This window comes from Metopolophium dirhodum, chromosome 2 (genome assembly GCF_019925205.1).
Source record: "Metopolophium dirhodum isolate CAU chromosome 2, ASM1992520v1, whole genome shotgun sequence".
NCBI lineage: Eukaryota > Metazoa > Arthropoda > Insecta > Hemiptera > Aphididae > Metopolophium > Metopolophium dirhodum.
Window position 1 is genome coordinate 35,876,869 of NC_083561.1, and position 23,781 is coordinate 35,900,649.

The 23,781-nt window shown below is 31.7% G+C and overlaps 2 protein-coding genes across 9 annotated transcripts in view; one reads left to right on the forward strand and one right to left on the reverse strand.

Annotated features, from left to right (window-relative positions):
- Positions 1–18,437, forward strand: LOC132938395 (proclotting enzyme-like). Its single transcript, XM_061005200.1, has 8 exons — positions 1–369; positions 15,435–15,733; positions 16,055–16,525; positions 17,162–17,250; positions 17,329–17,464; positions 17,558–17,696; positions 17,771–17,916; positions 18,032–18,437. The coding sequence occupies exons 1-8, from the start codon at positions 186–188 to the stop codon at positions 18,185–18,187; spliced, it is 1,620 nt and encodes a 539-aa protein (XP_060861183.1). The 5' UTR covers positions 1–185; the 3' UTR covers positions 18,188–18,437.
- Positions 18,289–23,781, reverse strand: part of LOC132938394 (putative phosphoenolpyruvate synthase) — a 16,552-nt gene continuing 11,059 nt past the window's right edge. For all 8 annotated transcript variants that reach the window (XM_061005194.1, XM_061005196.1, XM_061005198.1 and 5 more), the window contains 14 exons: positions 23,608–23,747; positions 23,000–23,124; positions 22,763–22,919; positions 22,489–22,647; positions 22,289–22,417; positions 21,538–21,622; positions 21,370–21,455; positions 21,142–21,297; positions 20,723–20,868; positions 20,426–20,656; positions 19,010–19,106; positions 18,713–18,923; positions 18,567–18,641; positions 18,289–18,501 (listed from right to left, as the gene is read on the reverse strand). In XM_061005194.1, coding sequence (XP_060861177.1) covers positions 18,434–18,501; positions 18,567–18,641; positions 18,713–18,923; positions 19,010–19,106; positions 20,426–20,656; positions 20,723–20,868; positions 21,142–21,297; positions 21,370–21,455; positions 21,538–21,622; positions 22,289–22,417; positions 22,489–22,647; positions 22,763–22,919; positions 23,000–23,124; positions 23,608–23,747 — 1,865 coding nt within the window. In that variant the 3' untranslated portion in view covers positions 18,289–18,433. The remainder of the gene's footprint in view (positions 18,502–18,566; positions 18,642–18,712; positions 18,924–19,009; positions 19,107–20,425; positions 20,657–20,722; positions 20,869–21,141; positions 21,298–21,369; positions 21,456–21,537; positions 21,623–22,288; positions 22,418–22,488; positions 22,648–22,762; positions 22,920–22,999; positions 23,125–23,607; positions 23,748–23,781) is intronic.

The following is a 23,781-nucleotide window of genomic DNA, read 5'->3' on the forward strand; positions in this document are numbered from 1 at the left end:
GGGCGCGTCTCGTGACCAACGGTCAGTTGCACTGATTGCCGGCACCACAGCCGGTCGTAGTGCGAAATCGTTTTTCCGTCGCCATCGGATTTCGATTCAAACGCTGTCACCGTCATCACCATTAAAATATTACGATTCAAAGGCCGCACCGTCTCGTGCAGTTGGCAGAGGATCCGTCTAAGACGATGAAGTCTTCCGGGCCGGACCGGCCAGATGAGCAGCGACTTTCTCGTAATTATTACCGCCTGCCTCTGAGGCTGCCGACCACCACCGCCTTATTGCTGCTCCTGCACATCGTCTCTTCGACCTTGGCCCTGAGGAATGAAGTGTACCGCGAAACTTACACCGACGACGCGGTCATACTCGAAGGTAAGGACTAAGGGTGACTCCGGGACTCTTCGTTAAAATACGAATAAATACATTTATTGGTAGGTAGGAACGTTTATTGTCATCATCGTAAAATACCATTTTTTGAACTATTAATCTTTCCTGATGGTCCTATCCGAAACGACCATATTTTATATTTTACATAATATTATTATTTATAGTTATTTTTTTCGTTCAGCACTACAGTTTCGCAAACGTAATTTGCATTCTTCCACGGTATATCGTATTCAAATGTGTTTTAAATATAGTTAACTATATTCAAAAACTGGTTTCAAGTTTTTTTTATACGTTCGTTTTTTCATCTCATTAGATCGTGTCGCGGTCGTAAACATAATAATTTGTGATATTTCGACTGGAGGCCAATCTAATTTTTAATTTAATCAGTTAAAATAATCGATGAAATAATGTTTTAACGCTACTCAAATAAAAACTTCCAAAAATAATGTCCAAACTTAAATTTTTTTCAGACGTAAAATTAAGGAATATAATATGCAAACAAATGTCAAAAATACATTGTATATTATACTGTAGGTATATAAGAAGTTATATTTATACGTTATTATGAATTTTAGTAAAATAAAAAATAAATCCACAACTCGTAGGTAGGTAGTTGAGAAGATTCTTAAATTAAACGTTTTCATACCTTATAATATATTATTTTTATAGTGTAAAAATTTTATTATAATATAAAGATATGTTGTACCTATTCAATTATTTTTTAATATCTTAATTTTCATAAATAGGTTTGTTTAGTATAAATAACTACCTACTAAATATATTTTTATTAATAGTTGATTATCTTGTTTTTCATATTATGGTTGATTTATACTCACATGTTTTGTCAAAATAAAATGTGTATAGCTGATAATGTTTGAAGTAATTATCCATTATTCGGTTTCTATAGTCAATAATTAATTATATAATTTGTAGTTTAGGGTTTTTATTGTCTAAACTTCAAAGGGTTTTATGTTTAATTATTTTCATTAAACTGAACAACTCCATTTCACAAAATCTACACGTATACAGAAAATCAACGTGACTACGTGTATACATAGGTTTTATGTTTTATAGTAGTTCATAATTCTCGTTTACATACTTGAGACGAAATTTATTATTTATATTTTTAAATTAAAGACGTATTGTTTTTATAATTTATTAGACAGTAATTATATTGTACCCATCTCAGTAATTTCATTTTCAAACCATATGCTGGCACCATTTATGACATTTGAAAACGATGTACCATGTCTCCATGTGCATTATAATTTATAATATTATGTATCGATTGCAATAAAAATCAAACCAGAACTATAGTTTGATATATTTTATTTCTTATTGATTATACCAATGATAATAATTTATCATTATATTTAAAATTAAATTACTTAATTGACAATATATAATAGTGAAAATAAATCATTTTAGAAGTATTATATTAATTATTAGCTACAATTCTGATGATACATTGCGTGTTAGAAGAAAGTCTATTAAAACTATTTTTGACTAATCGTCTTCTAACGAGTTCAATAATAATTTACTTTTCTCAATCATGGTAGTTCGATAATACTGATCTTTATATTACCCAATAGTTTTGACTTTTCATAAAATCATTAAAATTATAACTTATTAACTTTCTTCAAGTCGTAATCAAATATTAGGTATATTACACTGATTACGATTGTTCCTGAATTATGCCAAAATAATAAATGCGAAGCAATAACAAAACGATTCAACTTTCGTTAGGTACATGTTTTAATATGCAGACATCTTATCTTATAGTATGCAGACATATATTTTTTAATTGGATTTTGGACTTGATATTATAGTATCACTTATACTTAATGTATATCATTATTGTTATTAATTCTATAAGCTTAACCGTTCGAAATAGGAAGGTAATAAAAATGATTTTATTATTTAGGACTCAGACTTCGGAGGGATGGATTTTCGAGGTAATTGGAATTCAAATCGTTTAAATTTGCTCCTCGTATTATAATTCCGTGTAAATGTAATTGCGTTCTATTTAATCCAACAAAACATAATTTATTCAGTATCACGCGTGTTATTATAAATCCTGAATACGGGTGCGTCTCGTGAAAAATGTAGGACCTCGCACGTCTGTTCTATATGCGTATAATGTATGTATATTATGTTTATATGGCGATTTATAATAGTCGTCCGAATACAATGTAGGTATACCAAATATAATTTTAATATTTATTTTGCAAACAGCACGTCTGTCAACTTCTACTCGAAGCAAAGTAGGTATACATTATACGCACCTATTCGATTCCGGTGGGCGGTTTTACTCACTCAAGAAGGAATAAATCGCCATCGTCCTATTATAATATTATATACGATGATCGTAATAAACTCGTATACACATTTGCAGTATTTATTAATTGTACTCTCCTAGTCGACACATTTTTTGAACGCGAAACGAGTGGGTAGTAGGTATTATCACCTGCGCGCTCGCATAATAGGTATTTCATATTCATTTCATCGACTTATCCCAACAGTAAGGTTGTTAGGACACACACGAAGAATAATATTGTTATTGTTGAGCCGAGGGCTAAGGCTGGTGGTAATTGGTAAATCTAGAAAAAAATCGAACAAAAATTACTGTATAGGTACCTACCAAATGACTTACTCGGCCGATGAGAACACGTTGTCCTGCGTCAAGGTCGCCGGCCAATGCGACACAGGTTCAATGACAGCGACGGCGGAGGCGTCGGCGCAAAAAAGTATCCGTTTGTTTACATACGATTGCAATATATATTTTTATTCGATGAATTCGTTGTCTGCGGCGATAATTCACTCCATGAGTATTGATTATAATTTATATTCGATGTGTCGTCGAAAACACATGGCAAAAATTAACGGTTTTTTTTTGTATCGTGCACATAATAGGTAATATACCTATATATTCAATATTATTGTGGTTCATGCGTGTGCAGTTTTTCCGTAAAAATCGACGAACCATACCTAATAATGGTAATAATTTTATTCATCCCACACGAGTGTCGTCCCTAATAATCTGCAGCCCATATACGTATACGCCATGATATAGCAAACAGTATTAATACGCGTTACTATATGGATATACTTTAACCTAATTTTTTTTTAGTTACCAAAAATTAATAGTGAAAAAACGAATTCGGGCGGTCGTTCACACTGTGTGAACTCCGGAGCACTACGCAGATACCGTTTTTGGTTTGGCAAGAGTCAAAAAAATCTTTCTAATCTACTATAAAATCGTTAGAAATAAAAAATCTGTATTATTAGGTGGCGAGAATGAAAAAAATGTTGCTACCTAGTAAATTTTGATTCAATCTCATTTTAAATTATTGTAACCGTTATAAAACGTGCAACAATTTATTAAAAGAATTACTGTGCACTGTGCATATACAAACGTTACAATTGCAGCGAAATTGTCAGTTATATTTTTTTCTTCAAAATAGGTACCAGAGACAAGTTATATAATGTATAATATTTCCATGGTTGTAATGAAGGACTAAAGTATTTTAGAAAATAATTAGACGTATAAATTCGGGAATTTTTTTTCTCTGAATTGTATTTTATTTTCTGGAAATGATTTGGAAAAATATTTTGTCGGTAATAAGAATTTACTGGATAATGTATTTCGGTTGAAAAGTGTTTTACTCTAAAACGTATGCGTTTGAAAATTAAACCGTTGGCAAATATTATTTTGGAGTTGAGTTTTGTCGGAATAGTATTATCTCAGAAACTATTTTGTGGAAAAAATATTTGTTCTGAACCGTAACCCAATAATATAAATTTCCAAAAAAATATTTTCCATGATACGATTCCAACAAAATATTGTTCACTATATTAGAGATCCAACAACGTAATTTGTTTCCAACAGAATATTTTCCATAAAGTTATGTTTCTGAGCACATATTATGTTTCCGGGATAATATATTTAAAACTGATTATACCTATTCCAAAGTAATATGATTCAATAAAGACACAATTCTAAAAATATTAAATGTTTGATGTTTCCACTTTCCAATGAGATATTTTTCGACGAATACCTATATTAATATATTAATACCTATATTCGGGGTTGAACGAATAATTTTCCGAATTTTTAATTCGTAATATCTCGTAATATCTCAATAATATATTATTCGATATTCACTCTTACATTTCGATTAAAACCAATAAAGACCATCATCATTGTTTTTTTAATGTAATTTTTCTTGATCGACAATAACTGAAATGTAAATACTGTATTCATGTAGGCACTGTTAAAATAATTATTTTTCTATTTCTAGATTAATTAGTAATACAAAACGGATATCTAACCAGTTTATTAGGTAAAATTACACTCATCTATCGGATTCTCCGGTCGGATAGAAAAAATCCATTACAGGACATTCCTCCGTGTACTCTATACGAATTAAACTTCGTACGCACTCACAAAAACACACACATAATAAGAATGTTAATATTCTACTCACGATTCTTATGATAATCTATTGGTGACACACCAAATGAATACGTTGTCCGTTGTATACAATTGTATGACAACAAAAAACTCCCTTTTTGGTATAGAGTATATTATATGGATTAATTAGTTAATTACACCATTATAAATTAAACTATATTAAGAGATTTCACGCATGTTCTGCAGTCTAACTTAGAAGCTTTAATAAAAATATCGTCAAACTTCAATGTTTCTACCAAGCTAAAATGTTATAATTTTTGGATGATTAAATGACACAGTGGATACAATATGGATGTACCTACTGCCTATAGTACCTACGTATTAGCATTGATTATAAATACTATGGTATTTATAACCAATTAGCTTTCATGTGTATAATATAATGTGTCAATGTGAGATATTTAGTATTGTTGATCTGTTGCGCATTCTAGTTTAAAGTTGACTGAAATGATAGCCTATAATAAAGGTATGATAGATAGGTACAATAAATACATAACTACCAAAGCATATTTTAGGATTTGGTTTAGTTAGATTAACCGGGAGCAGCAAAATGTAACTTGCAAACAGGTGGCAAGGTCAGAACGAGTTACATAAATAAAACATTAACACACATGCTCAAATGGAGTAGGTAATTGAATTATTACTAAAAATATATTAAAATTAATCACCACTGTGTATTATTAATACATTTTATATTCATGTATTCTATAAAATATTAAACTGGTATGGTTTTAAGCACATATAGTTTTATTCAAATGTTTTTTATCATAAATAATAAGTCATAACTCATAACTAACAAGATTAAAAAACACATATTATATGTATTTTTATAATTATATTTATATTGAAATGTTATTACTCAAATAAAATTAACTATAAATGTAAGTGAGTAAATTTGTTTTCATGGTTCACCGTACCCTCAAATAAAATAAAACTATTTGGACATTTCAAACAACCATATTTTTTGTATGTGAAACAATTACAATTAGAAACATATACATTAATAATAAGTATATAGGTAATATTATGATTTATGATCGTAGAATTGCACGTAATAAGACATAACTTATACAATTATACAGATACATTAAAGAAAATAGCAGACAGTCTGTTTAAATATGCATATACCTATAATATATTACACAAAATTATTAAATAATTAAATTTAAATTTAGTAGGTGTCTCATTATAGGCCATAAAAACGCATTTACGTAATAATTAATTTTTTTTGCAAATGTAGCTTCATTTTGAATACTGTATTATATGGTATCTAAATAAATAAATAAATCAATTTTTGAAAATCTAGATAAAGTAAGATTGATATTTTGTTATTGGCATGGATAAACACGTAGAAACTAGAATTAGTAAAAATATAGTCATTAATTAATTATTTACCTATTATAGTGACAATGTAATATAAGTATTCGTAATAATTAATATGTTATTATCAAGATTTAATAGTCAGTACAATATCATCTCAGTAAGTCCCAGTAATCTATAAAAAGATTTTAAAAACAAATTTTAATACTTCAAAAAGTATGCGCCGCGCCGGCTGATTTATATAAAATCTTAAAAATTTGAGATCCATTAAGATGGTTTTGGAATGTTCATTTTTCAGACCAAAGTATACAAAACACAAACATGCACAATAATATATTATGATATAAAGTTTACTTCTAAATTTTTCGTTAATTCTGATAATAATTAATAACTAAGGATTTGTATCAAATGGGAAATTTAATGGTACATTGTTAATTTTAAATTTTAACCATATTATGTTCACGGGAATTCAACTCTCGAAGACACTATAATATTATGTTGGTAGATACTTTAGTGTTTCCATCTTTCATCATAATTTTCGACTAGTTTAAAATTTAAATACAATTAAATATTATTATCAAAAACCCGAAATATTCTCAGAATTTTACCAGTGCGTGTGTCGTATTATACTCGCGTGACACAGTCCATCTAAACATTTATTGCCCTAAATCTCGCTGCTTCGAAGAAATATTTTACACATTACGAGTACGACGTACGTACGCAATAATAAATGTTTGTTTTGTGAGAATAAAAAGTAAAAAACACAACACAACACACACTGACATTTTGATTTCCGGTTTCTGCCGATTTCCGATCAACACTATGCTTCTATTCGTCGTCTATGGATCAATATAAAATATATTATGCTCAACGCTGTGATGCAAATATATATCACAGACATTTTTGCTATCAAATAACTATCACTGGCGTATGTCATTACTCTGTGTATTCGGACGTAGGTAGTAGTAGACTCGAAATAAATAATAGAAATATTATAATGGTCGACCGCCTTGACAATAGACAATAACAATACATATTTATTATAATATTGGCAGATGAAAAAAAATAACATTGCCAAAAATTAGTACAGGTTTCCCTAACACGTGGATTGCTATGATGACATAACCTTTTATTTTTTTTTATTAAAAGCTATCCTCGGTATCAAAGGCCATTGAGCGACATAATATTGATTTTGATCTAATTATAGGTCACATTTTTAATGGCCAATAGTAAAAATAAACGAAAAACAATTACAAATCAAATTACATAAATTATAACGTACCGTATTATTCGTATATTTGACAAATTACGTTTTTTCCCGATACAAATTCTAGTATTTTGAATATGCTGTTGCTTGGTTCTGTGCTTCATTAAGGCGGTTGGAGATCCCAATTAGCTCATCTCCTTATCGTACGTTCTATGCCTTTTAAATTTTGTCAAGAGGACGTTATGTCCGTATGTGTATTGTCTCCGCCTTACTAACACATAACATGTAAAATTATCACGTAACTAAATTTTATATTCAGAAGAACCCTGCACTTGACTATATTATTTTCAATGTAAGAATAAATTGACCATAGGTGAAATATGAATGTATATAGGTCATATTATAACATTTATGAATAAGAATATTATCTATAGGGCACCTAGATATTTTTATTTTGACGAAAGTTTGGTAGAATCATTTTAAAATTTACAAAAAATGTACAATTTCAAAATGTTGTGCCCTAAATAATATTATAAACTTAAATTTGATTAGGCCAATTCTCTCGAATATTAAAAATAACAGAGTAAAACGGATTCTCGTGAACGTGCAATTTGCTATTTGCTATTTATGTTAGTAAATTTAAGTAAAGACGGATACAACATAATATAAGACATGTGATTTGTGGTTATAACGGCCATCTTAAGATTATGTGTTTAAATTCATGTGGATGTCACGGCAGATACACGCAAGAGGATCTTCTCTTATCAACAAATCCTTTTACGTTTGCGAATTATAAAACGTGTAGGTGTAAATTTTTAATAAAACTTATCACTGCTCTGGATCAATACGAGAGATCAGGTGTACCTATATAATTGTAATAATTGTATAGGTATTTGGTTTTAGATATAGGCACCGTTGAAAGGAATACAAGCAGTTGGGCATAGGTATACTGGAATGCAATTATATATATATATATATATATATTATATTAGGTATATAATATATATATATATATATATATATTATATTAGGTATATAATATGAATATATCATAGCTTCGAAATTTCAAGATCTATATCTTTTGTTACATTACAGCAAATTAAATAGAATAATATATCTATAACCGGAGGCCAAAAATATATAATCGCGATGGAAACGCGCGAATGGCTTGTAACAATCAGATACGGTAAAACAGAAATATGACTGGTTCAAAATATTAATTCTCTTAGTATTTCGTTTGAGACGATGTTGTGTTTTTTCACGTCGAGTTTATATATTTATTTTTAATTTTTTTCATACGATAACCCGTTGTACGACAGCTGTACATCACGCACTGGACGAACCGCGAACACTGTCTGAGATTAAGACATAGGTACTTGACAAATTCGTAAAATTGGAGAACACAATATTATAACACCACCCTATACATACCTATGATATGATAGGCTGTAGATTCCTGCTGCTCAGCAATCGACTTAGGTATTGTACGGCGTACAGTGTACAAATCACATCAAACATAATTATATAGGTACCTATTTAATTAATAGGTGTAAATATATAGGGCGGGTCACTGTTGTTTTCTTTTGTCAGATTATTACGGTAAATATACATGTATGTCTAACACAAATAATACAAATGTAAATAGGTACGTGATCCTTAGATAAAAATGTGCATTGTCATATAGGTATAGCTAGGGTAAATCAAGTAGTTGTACATAAATTATACATAGTTAACGTCCAATCTATCAGTTAGAGTCAGTCACCTTCATAGAATGGGATTTTTTTTTATTTCACTGTACTGCAGCGTATAATATATTATAAATTATACGAAGAAAAATATCAATAATAATGACTTCTAGATAACATCAGTTATTACTGTATGAGAATAGTCTTTAAGGAAGCGAATGTCTGCTAGGTGATTTCAGATTTCAAGAGCAAATCGTCATGTTGTCAAATGTTGTATTTATAAATATTAAACAGACACCTGTTGGTTTGATCTGATGATTTTAACATGATAAAAACAACAAGTTAAAATTAAAAGAATAAATGTCCATTTTTAAATAGAAAAGTATGTTTGACATGCGTATGATGTGTATGATTATAATCATCATAATGATGCTAGTACCTACCTATACCTACCAGCTGTATTCAAATTGCGACGTAATTATTTACTAAATTTAAATAAATTAACCGCGAAAACGGTGACACGGATTTTGGAGAAAACATGATAAATATATTATTTTTTTTTACAGTTAAACAATATTATATGTACATACACTTAACACATATGTGTCCAGCTACGAGACCGCGCGAATTTTATTTTCAAATTAATCGTTTTCACTCAGTTTGGGCAGGTTTTGTGGGTGCCACTATATAAACCTATATAATACGAGTATACGACCAAGACGCTTTATTGGCGTCGTTGATGCGAATTATATTATTATGGGTAGGTGCCTATATTATACGGTGATTAGTCGTTTTAGTTTTTTTTTTTTTTTTTGCGCAGCGAAATAACCTACAAATGAATACAAAATGTATAAAACGTATAAATATATTTATTTATGTATTATACTCGTCTTATAATAATATACATGATAATATAACGTAGTATGTACCTACATATTGCATCCCCTCTATGTACGACAGTAACCCGAGCGGTGGTCATGATGTGTGCATAAGAGTATATTGACCCACGTTGACTGTTCAACTTTTAATACAGTATAATATTATTGCGAATGACCAGTTTGGAAGGTATTTAAAGCGTACAAAAAAAGAAAAAGAAAAAGAAAACAAAGTGGCCGAGATCAAGACTTGATTGTTTATATATATGTACGTACATAAACTACTACTCCGACCGCTACGTAAAAAAAAAAAAAACCATCTATTTGATATATACAGAAATATTGTTAAAAATACATTAATATAAATGGCGTGCGAATTTACGAGTTTGGATGTGACCCGTGGAGACGTACAGATCGTGTGTGTGTGTGTGTGTGGGCATTTTGGCAGAGATGTAATTGGTTTTGTGTGATAACAATATATTTATATGGGTACCAGCTATATATATTAAACTTATTTATAATATGTAGTAAAATGTATGTGTGTGTGTGTGTGTGTGTGTGTGTGTGTGTGTGTGTGTGTGTCGTGTGTAGGTACGTCAGTGGGAACGGGAACAAAAGTGAATTTCAAACACGTTTTAGGTTTTTTGGCCGATTCCGACTTGGCAGTACCTAATACCTAATACCGGCCATACGCCTATACGCCTCTGCCCTCTATAATGAATACGTATATTGGTATATTATGTCCTGTACTGCAGCTATACCTATGTATGAACTCCTATGAGTCTGATGAGGTCTGGCTACAATTTAGCTACATATGAGCCTATATAATACCTATACTGTAATTTTATCGTTTACCCGTCTGAATTTGTTACGGGTAGAAGACGTGCGCACGCATTAAACATTAAAATATTATTGTTGGGCGGGCATACGGGGGGAGCGGCTGTGTCTGACAATGAAAATATAGTACCTATACTTAATGATTTATACTGTGTGGTGATAATAGTTGTTACTTATTATACTATCATAATTATTAACCATTAACCACATATTATAATTGTTCATCATTTTGAATAGTACATAGATCTATAACTGCAAAATGATTCGTATATATAGGGTATAACTTGTATAGTGTTATTGGCACCTATAGTTATTTGCACAAAGTAATTTTCTATTTGAGTGTTTCATATAAATAATGTTTGCATTTTAAAGATGTGGAACAGCCGAATTATTGTGCCATTGTAATTTTTAAGGTACCAATAACTAATAACTATACGATAGTTACCGTAGTACAGTAGTATTACCCATGTATATAATATCTATATTGTAACTATATATTCATAACTTTTGAATTTTGATGAATTTATAAGGTGTATTACAGGACTTATAAGCAGACAAGATGGGATAGTCGACAGTCAACTGGATCGATATAGTCAGAAATGTACAAAATACATCACTTTCCTAATGTATTTGAAATACAAAATAAGTATATTCAAAATACTCTTACCAAAATATATCATGGAAAATTGTGTTAAAGTAATTGTATTAAATTAATAAGCTATAATTAAAATTCACAATAAACAATATTCCAATAAACTGTAATTAATATTTAAAAATAATAAAATGTATTAACTCTATGCATTAATAGAGTTTCTTTTAAAATATTAGGTGTTGATATATTATGTTGATCGGATAACTTTGACAGACTAGGGCACTGGATAAATCCAGCCGATGGGGATTTGCAATATTTTTTGGTACGGTGTGTGTGTGGGGGGGGGGGGGGGTGAGTCCTAATAATACAACATAATAATATTAGCAGCAATTAGTGAGACGCGAATTCGACTTTTTTACACAATTTCACTATTAAAGATATTATTAATATTATTAGACACTATTAAAGATATTGTTAAATCTCCGTTTGAAAACACAAAAAAAGACTGTATAGTTTATAGTGTATACCTACATTTATAAAAATATTAAAAATTAATGTTTACTATATTATTTTGAAAGTTTGGGGCTGGTGCAGACCGCATTTTAAGAAATCGTTATGCTGTAAAAAATCGTATTTTGTATATTTTTTTAAAATGTATTTGAAATATTTAAAATATACGCAAAATGAATTTTAAATATGAAATACAAAATACTTTTATTTCAAATATTATAATACCCCAATCCCTGGTAATATAATATATACTACGCGCATTGCGAGGTCTGTCGCGATAGAAAATTAATCCAATACGCACATTATATACAATATTATAACTACCTATCAGTTTAAACAGTTGTTTTTGTTTTGGTTTCTCAAAGAATTACTTATACTTACGACGCATAGTTACGTGTAGTCGTGTACGTAGACGGGACTCTGTAAGTCGGACGGCTTTCTATTAATTAGTCTTCGCAGAAACTAAAATGGTGTACAGTTTATTAATAACCATACACGTCATCCGATTATTACCATAATAATCACACGACTACGGTTTCGAGAAAAAAAAAAAACTCGATCGTTTGAAAAAATAACATGCATTATGTTCGAATCACAGGAGACGATATTATTAATATAGACACATCGCGAATGCGTGTATTAATCTGTACGACAATTCGTGCGTAGATAAACAATATTATTAAGGTGTATATTTTATGCCTAGATATACGCAACATGTTATTAAATGTTTAAATCGTGTACGAAGACTGACGCCTGAGCCGGACGTGAAAGATCAAAGCGCGGTTAACACGTCTTCGTGGTTTACACTCGCGGCAGGTTTGGCGAGCAGTGTTTCGCGGAAATTTAATTGTATCCGAAAGGCTGATATCGTATTATTATTATTGTTATTCCTACAACGATCGAATGACGCGCGGGGGAAGGCCCGAGAACGATTACTGTGTGTGTACCTGTAAGGAGTGAAAAAAAAAAATTCGTACGCGCAAATAACACAGCCGTCCGTGATGGGTGTTGGACGTAGGTACCGTATATTACTTTGTTTTCGGATGTCTAAATTACACATTATGGCGTATAAAGTAAACTCTATTATGTATGCCACCTGTATCGTTCGCCGGAAGCGACTTATCGTGTTTCGATTGAGCCGCGTGGCGCTATATATATATATACGTAATATAATTTATAATACGCAACGGTGGTCCGTTTTTGCATGATTAATCGGACTGCCGCTGGGTCATTAGCCCAGCATCATTGCAGTACATTACTGTAGCACTGTACCCTATAATCATCGTCCATTAAATTCGCGAATGTCGGGAAAAGCACTCGCGATATTGCTGGCCGCTTCAATCACCAGCTTCGTAATAGATGAGACAGCGCGTCGTGTTCGATACGTCTCGCGTACAGCAAATCAATGATTAATAAAATCATATTAGAAAACCGTACACCTCATATACCTACCCCATATATACCTACTACATGGGGTTGGCGCAAATAGGGAGGGGGCGGCGGCTTGAGGGGGACTTATTAGACCTCCCCCGCCCCCCCCCCCCACCAAAAAAAACCAAGTCCTCTTCAAACAAGTACTGAGTGAATATCATTTTTTTAAAAATTAAATATAAATAAATATAATTGAAAAAAAAAAAAATTTCGGATAGTTATATAGACACTAACAATGTTTTCTTGGCAAACAATATTGGCTAAGAATTCATATAGGCATTTATATTATAGATATGCTGCACGACTGTTACTCAAAATTAATTGTTATTCTCAATATTGAAGGACACGTCAATATATTATATATCTTCATTAAAGAATGAAGATATATTAGAAACAATACAATTTAAAAAATAGAAAACGTGTATTAAAATTAAATTAAAATTCGACGATTAAAAAGACGTATAATATATCTATACATAGTTATTACCTACATATTAATGAATTATAAGCTACTTATAGAAATATTTTATATGCAAACTTCGTAGAGGGTGTACTGGGTGTAGGGTTTAAGAGAAATGTTCGGATAGATTAATAAAGAAAAAATGTAAGGGATCCTCCAATGGCTTTCGCCACAGAAAATAAAACTAGTTCACTAGTGGCGTGATTGAAGTTAATCGTTTCGTTCTGGAATCATAGGCGTGCGCACGCGGGGGCAGCATATGCTGCCCCTGAACTATTTTTTGGGGCTACCGCGGCCGGAAATTAGTGAATAATGAGCCTCGGTAAAATTATACTTTCACAAATGATGATCAATGTAGATGAAACAATTATATACATTTATATTTTTTGGGTAAACGTAAGCTATAGAGAAATATTTTATAATATTATAGAATTTACCAGCATAAAACGAATCGGACGTAACCTGTCTACTATATAAAAAAAAAATTGACATGATTTAAAATTGGAAATATTATTAACATTTATGGTAAAAAAACCAATACAATTTTAATTTTGATATATCCTATAGTAAAAAAAGTAAAACTACGGGCAGTTTAACGGCATATTTGGAGAATGAGCCGAATTAATCGCTTGCTGCCCCTGAAACTGGAATCTGCGCATGCCTATGCCTGGAACGACAGAGTGACATTTTTATAGTGTAATCTTAATGTATTCATCATACTAATGTACTATGTACTGTTTATATTGTAGGTACATGCTATTATATTATACGAGTTTAGCTGGATTCAAAATGACTACAACAACTGAACAAAATTAGACCACCCGTCTAAATAAATAAGTAATAAGTAAAATCCTGAAATCCCGTAAAATATTATGTTCACCTTTATAATATAAACGCGAGTATTATTATAGTAAAGCCTTGGAGGTCACCTACGATTTTCTATAATTATTTTATTCGTCATATTGCCACTAATGGAATCGAGATCGAGATTAACACTTAATGTATTATAAATTATAATAATTTAATAACAATATTCTCCTAATAGATTATAAAAAACGAACATCGTCATAAAGGCTTTCATTATTGCCGGGCTACGATTATTTATGTATAGCTATGTAGGTAGGTATGTACTATGTATTATATATACTAATATATTATATATAGGTATGTGTACGCGTCTCGAACCGGTCTCGATAACACAAAGTGCGCTGCAGACTTATCTTAAAAAAAAAAAAAATATTATTATTTAATGTCATCGTGAACCATATTTCTGTTAAGTTGCGTGTGCACGTGTAATTCTATATAATATTATTATTATTAAAGGTGTAGCAGACGTCCTGTATAATTAATAATATTGATGAATATTTGTGATAAAAAATAACGACAGTTCAGACAGGATGACATTTGTATTGTACACACATTATCATACTGTATAGGTACTTGTATGTATTATATTTTGTAGTATGAATCCCACCTCCTCTCATATCGAGTTTATAATATGTATTATGTAATCATTAACATCAAGCAATATGCGTGTTTTCCACGCCCGTGCATGGACGATGCCATATTGCGCGCAGCCGCGAATAACGTTCGAAGTTTAAAAATGTTATCGTACAAAGTTTAAATTTTTGTACTCATAATAATTTTATATTATCGTAGCATATTCTGCGGACGAGGGCCGCGATGTCAATCAACTCCACGATAATACGATGACGAGTAACAGCGGTAACGGCCCCAAAAGCGTCGACATCAGTACCAACAGGCCATCGAGAACGAAAAGACAGGGTTCGTGGACGATGGTGTCGGGCCCGTGTCTGACGAGCAGAGGCACGCTGGGCAAGTGCACGAGTTTTCGGTCGTGTTTTCCGTACATCAAAGTGCCAAACTTTCAGTACTGGGACTCGTGGATGGCCGGAATGTACGACACGTGCACTTATATAAGTTTCGACCACAAACAGGTGAATACATAATATTATGATACACAATAATATCACGTAGTGTACCGAATCCACGTCTATCGAAATGCATACATAGAATTATAAAATTTTTTTTTACGACTACGATCATCACCTTAAGGCTTAAATTTAATGATAAAATAGTAAAATAATATATTATGTAGGTAGTAGATATAGGTACCTCTACATTATAATTTGCGCTTATTATTTTATATTTCGAAAAATAAATTAAAAACCTAGCATTTTCAATAAAACGTTAAAAATAAACTGATGCCCACAAACAGTATTACATTGACGACTAACCGTTTCTCGATCGGAATTTAGATGTTTGGCGTGTGCTGCGATCACCCGAGCTTCATCGGAGAGAGTCACAAAGAAGAAGGAATGAGACCACCCCCGTCGATGGTAATGCCACCAAATTGGCCACCACCTTTGCCAACGCATCCTCCAGACCATACTATTCCACCGATTCCTACACATCCTCCGCAGACGCCACCACCAATGCAGCCATCGCCTCCACAGCAACCGACTATACCACCATGGCCTCCACAGCAACCGTCGATACCGGCATGGCCTCCACAGCAACCGACAATGTCACCACGGCCGCCATACGATCATCAAAACGTCACTACTACTACCCAGCACAACAAACCTACAACCACCACCAGTACCACACCATCTTACGTGGACAATGATGGAGGGTACGATTTTCAATGTGGGCTGAAGAACGGTCCACAAGATCAAGAGAGGATCGTCGGTGGTCAAAACGCGGACCCCGGAGAATGGCCGTGGATCGTAAGTATACCTATAGGTAATATAGTATATAATGCATATAATATACGCGTGTATTATATATTATTCTACAAATGTCACGGTAACATATCTTTTATGTTCACTGGAAATTGATGAAACTAGGTCAATCTGCAAAGTAGTCTATACGCTCATAAGCTTAAGCTTAATAACCTATACCTATGCACCTATATAATCTATACATTTTCGATGTCCGTCGCATGCACGGTACGATAATGTCTTAATCTCAATCAAAATAGAGAGATCATCTATATAATGTGAATATGTGATGATATATACATAATTAAAATTGCAAACATCATAATATGCTTCAATAATAGTGAAAATAATTGTTTCACATTGTAATCTTGTCTATTATATTACATTCGGTAGTATTGTCTCGGCAGTAATATCTCCGGTGTATAATTTTTCGGCTGTCATATTATAGATCAACATAGTTAGATAAGTAATATGATTACCGCGTACCTGCACACTTACAAATAATTTATAGTGAATACAAATCTAAAACGACAATGGTTCGTGGTGTTCTCGCCGTTATTGTAGGTATTCATATAGGTAGGTATCTATGTTATGTGATCAATATATAGGTGTTTGACTATGACGAGTTGTAAACAATTTTAGGTAGCTATATTCAACTCGGGCAGGCATTTTTGCGGAGGATCTCTAATCGATGACACACACGTGTTGACGGCAGCACATTGCGTTGCTCAGTAAGTATATTGACATATATAGAACTCGATGTTTTTAAACGCTCGATATTGTCTTGATATTCTGAAATTTGATTGCAGCATGACTTCGTGGGACGTAGCTCGTTTGACGGCAAATCTCGGAGACTACAATATTAAAAGCAAAGCTGACGTGAAACATTTAGAGAGAAAAATCAAAAGAGTCGTTCGGCATAAAGGTTTTGATCAAAGAACTCTGGTTAGTAAATCGTTGGATATATCCTATAGTTATAAACTAATAATTAATAACATTTATTTACGTTCGATAACCCATATTGTATTTTAATCTCAGTACAACGATATCGCGCTCCTGACTCTGGATAAGCCAGTGAAGTTTGATAAACAAGTGCACCCAATATGTTTGCCGACGAGCAGATCTATGTACGCAGGACAGACGGCCACAGTTATCGGCTGGGGCAGCTTGAAAGAGAGTGAGTTTCGGAGTAGACGAACGCGTATACATTTTCGCGATTGAAAATCAACACGGTGTATTGTCTGTTTTTAGGTGGTCCGCAACCGGCGGTTCTGCAGAAGGTCACTGTACCAGTGTGGACAAATCAGGAATGCAAGTACAAGTACGGAAACGCGGCCCCGGGCGGGATCGTAGACCATTTCTTATGTGCGGGAAAAGCAGCGAGAGACTCTTGCAGTGTAAGTATAAAAACGTAATGCATATTAATATATATTTTGTACCTAATTCCTATTCAGTGAGTTTTCTTCCATCATATACCTACAATGGTTGTTTTGTTTTTTTTTATTAAAACAGGGCGACAGCGGAGGTCCTCTGATGCTCAACGATGGTAAATGGACCCAGGTGGGTATTGTCAGTTGGGGAATAGGATGCGGCAAAGGCCAGTACCCGGGAGTATACACCAGAGTTACGAGTTTTATGAATTGGATTACAAAAAACTTAAAAACGTAAATTGATATAAGCATATAGTATTATATTTACCGTTAATAATTGTGTCTCGGTAAATTATTATTATATATATTTATATTATTATATTTTTGTACATATTTAAATTAGTATTAATAATTATTTTTTTATAATCTTATGTTCTTTACACTTTTTGTATTGTTCTCAATTTATTTTATTTTATATTTTACTTCAAAATTAAATTATATACATAAATATGAATTATTATAATAAATTATGATGTATGTAATTTCAATTCGTAAATATGTTGTCGTCTTTAATGACGAATCCTTTTTCGGAATCTAGAATTACCATGTCGCCTGAAATTCAAAATTGAATCCTCATCTCAAATCTCGAAATTGTTTTTAAATTTATTTCGTCTTACCCGTTTTGAAATATTTTTTGACATTTTGTACTCCGACAAGACAAGGTAACCCGTATTCTCTGGCGACAACAGCTCCTAAATGCAAATGCGATAATAATAATTAATATTGTACGTAGGTTTAACATTATTTTGTTTTCATTGCACACCGTGAGATATTACACCACCGATCTCCGTGACTAAACCGGAAATAATCGGGAAATATGGTGACCAAGCTATGTCGACAGATTTCACGATCAAAATGTCTCCCGTCCGCAAGCAACGTGCGTCTTCGATGTGCTCTAGTACACACGCGCGGTTTTTAACCCTTCCAGGAAACACGCAACAACCTTTAAGCCGTGTGGAACTGTAAACAGATTCCTGTACATGGAAATGTAAAACATATATACGTACAATTTTGAAGGATTAAAAAAATGTATCAAATATAATATTATAGTATAATGAACCTCGTCTAAAAATGTTTTAGGAACAGGTGGTCCGTAACACACGTCGTCAAACTGCAACAAGATCCAATCGGGCCACAATTTACGTCTTTTCGTTGCTCTATAAAATTAAACAAATTTTTAAGAAAAAAATCATTCACGTGAATGACGTATTATTAATACTATTGAGAGAAGCTTATATAACGATTAAAAATACAATGGGTAGAAATAATTACTTTACTATAGGTAATAGGTTTTACCTATCGACCCATGTTGTATTTTTATTTTTTAATCATAGATAAATAGATTATAAATACTATTATTAGGTTGCGTCCAAAAACCACAGACTTATGATTTCGATTACAGATGTATTCCGAACGTCAAACACTTTTACAAAGTTTACCAAAAGATTTGGTATAAGCACTAAATAGAAAATGTTGATATACCTAAATTGCCAACCAAATTGAAAATAATACTTTTGTTTATAAATAAAATGAAATTTTTACTATAAATTTATAACAATTAAAAAAATATAGAATTCTAATGTAATTATTGTGATGAGTACTTGGCTGACGGTAATTTATTTTATATTATCTTATCTAATAAAACTATATATTATATTAAAAAATAAATTTGCTTATTTTTGGATACAATAACCTTAAAATATTGTGGGGTTTTGTCCTGCATATTCTCTAAAGTTTGCGGTTTTTGGATTTGACGTATTATTTTAGTACCTATTTCTCATATAATTAAAGGGATTCGATACCGTGATTTTCTGTTTTTGTCTAACTCACGCACGACATAGTATTTTAGACGTGTTTTTTGCCAAACATTCCAATTGATCTATTAAAGCGATAAGAATTCTGAGAACAGATTTGAATTTGTCGTCAAGTCTACTTGAAATCAACTTTCCCACAAGTTTGATATTATACCCCCAATTTCCTAAAAATATCATATTAAAATAGTAAATTAAAAAACGGTCGTATTTTAATTTTTGGAGAAGTTAAAATCGAAAAATCAAAACGGTGGGGAAGTAGATTTCAAGTAGACTTGACGACAAATTCAAATCTGTTTTTAGAATTCTTATCGCTCCATTAGATCAATTGGTATTTGTCAAAGACCAGTCTAAAATCGTATGTCACGTGTGTGTTAGACAAAAACAGAAAATCACGTTATCGATTAAGGTACCTTTACGACCAAAACAAGCGCAACCTTAGTCCTTAAGTATCAATATCTTAAAAGCTTTGAGCCATGTTGAATGGAGAGCAGGAATGTCTTAATCAACTTATAATAGATCTCTTGTTAGATCTAAATTAAACTATGCATCAATAATCTGTTATACCAATTCTAACCCTAATATTCTAAAAACAATTGATATAATACATAACAGCGGTCTATAGTACCTATTTATAATCAACGATTTATATTACTAACACTTACTTGTGCACTATTTCGGGACAATTGTTGTTACCGCACATCTTTCTTACTTCGTACTGAGACATGAAAAATATTAGTTTCGAATCCGGTATTTTCCCTTCAGCCACGAGTTTTTCGCCGAGCTTTCGATAACCTAATCTCAGCTTGTGAGTGAACTGCACCAGCATATCTTTTGATTGTTCCCTATACGAAATGCTTTGACGATATTTCTTTAATAAGTAATCGAATATCATTCTAATGGAACAAAAAATACATTATAAATTCGGCATTCCATAAATGTGTATAACTGATTAAAAATACTTTTGAATATATCCTCTTGACACAGTACTAGAATTGTTGTCTGTTGGCTTTTTATCGGATTGACGGTGTTCGTACAATATCAACGATTGGAGGCACGTAAACAATCGGTTGCGATCGGTCGACCATGTTTCTGAACCAAAATCTAACTATAAAATCGGCAAAAGAATAGATGATTCTTAATACTAACAAGAGTGATAACTATTAAAAAATAAATTTCGATTAGTATAATGTCAGGAAATCAATTCGTAGCAAAAATGTTATGTGATTATTTTATTTTAGAATAGTTGAATCTATAATCAAACTATTATAATATACGCCTATTTATAGTATTGATGGTTGAGTCATACAGTTTTAGTTCAATACAAGAATTTTTATTTTTTCCTAAATAACTATTGGTACTTAGTAAGTATAAGTCAAACCTCTTGGACACCACGGTGTCCATATTTTTGAATGAAGTCTTCCACTTGATCATAACATTTCTCACAGTTCAACTTTAACCAGTCGTTACAGTTTTCAACGGGCAAATCGCAGAATTCTTTTTTTGAAGACATTTCGGAAACAACGCTAGCAATAGCCTAAATAATATAATCGCGTTATTTAATGAAAAAATAAATCACAGTATTGTATAATATGCCCATACACCTTACTTGAATATCTTTTAAGATTGAAACGTTTATTATATCTGGTGTATCAATCGAGGTCGCTAAATTGGCTAACGTGTCGATCGGCGAGTCTAAACATTAAAATCTCAATAGTTTTTGATCGATATTATAAATTGTATATGTGGAAAAGTTGCAATGATTAGATAAGTTTACCTTTATTGAAACCTTGTCCTAATATTGCTAACAGTGTATGTGATATGATATTATTCGTGCTCGATGCTACGTGACAAGATGTGACCTTTAAATATGCCAAAAAATATATTGTCACTAATAAAATATTATAAAATGTATTATAATATGATGTACAATACCTATAAGTACCTGTATACTAATGCAGTGTTGGGAAAGTTACTTTTGTTAATTAAATTTTATTACATTACGAATTCAAAATTGTAATTAAATTACTTTTTAATATTTGGTCAAGTTACATTACTTTTAAGTTGAAAAAACAAACCTTATTACAATTAAAGTTATTTTTTATTTTTTATTTTTAAAAATATAATTGCAGCTTAATAATTAATAATTAGGCACTTAATAAAAACAGTAAAAAATATGAAATTATTGTATTATTTATTTTAAATAACAATGTATTTTCAAAATTAATATGCTATTATTAAAAATAAAACTTTTTTGACAAATAGCTTTTACAAAAAAGTCTACAGTCAGAAAATCGTACTTTTATGATATATTGACTTGACATAATATTATGTTATCAATTGGTTCCTAAAACAATAAAGTAATAACTTAGACGTAACTTAGTAATTTTACTAAAAGTACGTAATTAATTTACCATGAAATTACTTAAAAAGTAATTTTGTTACAGTAATAATTTGTAACTTAAGTTGTTCTTCAACACTGTAATAATTATATTATTATATTGAATATTGTTTAATGTATATAATACCTTTTCTAAAACATCCATAACGCTATTGATATTGTTCAAAAGATCCAACGCCGTGCCTGATTGTTCTATGTTTGTATTACAAATCAATTTGTGTGTTTCGTTTAATCGCCATTCAAGGTATAGTGTTTCCTAAATTATATTTTGTTTGAGTTTTTCAATACATTTATCATGTGTTCCATATATACAAAGCAAATACCTACCTTAAATGTAGAAAAAGATTTCAAAATTTTTTTTAACGCAGAACTGCGATTTTTCAATAATATTTTCTCCCAGATATCACTTGTTAAGAAACATTGTCCGGCTATCGAGTACTCAATTATCTTAACGTATACGCTGTCAGGTTCTAAATCTTGAAACATCTTCCATAAAAATAAATCGATGAGGTGATAAAATAATTTAGCCAATATACATTAGGTTTATAAATTTAGTTAAATTTGTAAAACGTTTTTGTTTGTATATAATATATGTACTTACTTGACATACGTTAAGACACATGTTGTTGTGCGTGTAGGACAACTGTTTGTTGCGGTAGATTTCAGTGGGCTCTCCTTCGGTCAATTTAAACAGTGGGTACGTTGAAAAGAAATCCAAAGTCAACGATAAAGTGTGCATAGGGTTGGGGTAGACTTCTCTGAAATTGGACAAATAAATGTGTTAATTTCAACATAAGTACTGCATTCTGTAGGAAATATAATTGCTCTGCGATCTAACTTTACGTTGTAAAACATAACCACGTCGTCGCTCGTAAATGGCGAGTCAAATTCTCGCGTGATTTCGTCGTTACTCCAAGCGAATATGGACGTGATCGGTCTCGACTGGAGAAGGTAAACTCGATCCTGTCGGTGGAAGACGATAATTAACTGATTTTTATATAATAACCCAAGTACCTAACGTTTGGTTTGAACACTGCAGCAGTAAACGGTTAGTTATAACTTATATCTGTAGGTACACATTAATAATTGATCATTATATTGTACTCGTAATCTGTAACCCATATGCGTAGTTATGTAGAATATCGTTAGGTTTGAGTTCATACAACTCTGTATCGATATCTATATACTGCTGCAGCGTGCAGAGGTACAATCAAGGGCTTATTTTGATGAAGGTACATACAATTTCAAACAGTGTTCAACTATTGCAATAATTAGTAAATTCTGAAACTTATTTGTTTATACTTCAAAACTGTTTTGTAAAAAGCAAACGCAATAAAAATATAAAATTATACGACGTTCTAAAACATTAGAACCTTGGTCAAAGTCGAGCTTTATATACAAAAATCAAAGAACGATTATTGTAAATGATTTACGCAAAACGTATACCTCTACGGCCACCCACTCGATGTCCTGCGGCGAACCAAACACGCCTTCCACTCGGACGCAGATGTCAGCCAACTTTTTCGCCAAATTATCGGAAATACACTGCAGCGGTTTCGCAACATCGTCATTTTCAATGCTAAAATCTGCAGTTCATATACACGTTATAATATTTATTAG

Coding starts and splice junctions, on each gene's coding strand:
- LOC132938395 (XM_061005200.1), top strand. CDS start 186: ATGAAGTCTTCCGGGCCGGACCGGCCAGATGAGCAGCGACTTTCTCGT. Junction 370..15,434: donor CGACGCGGTCATACTCGAAG/GTAAGGACTAAG, acceptor ATATTATCGTAG/CATATTCTGCGGACGAGGGC. Junction 17,465..17,557: donor GTTTTGATCAAAGAACTCTG/GTTAGTAAATCG, acceptor TTTTAATCTCAG/TACAACGATATCGCGCTCCT.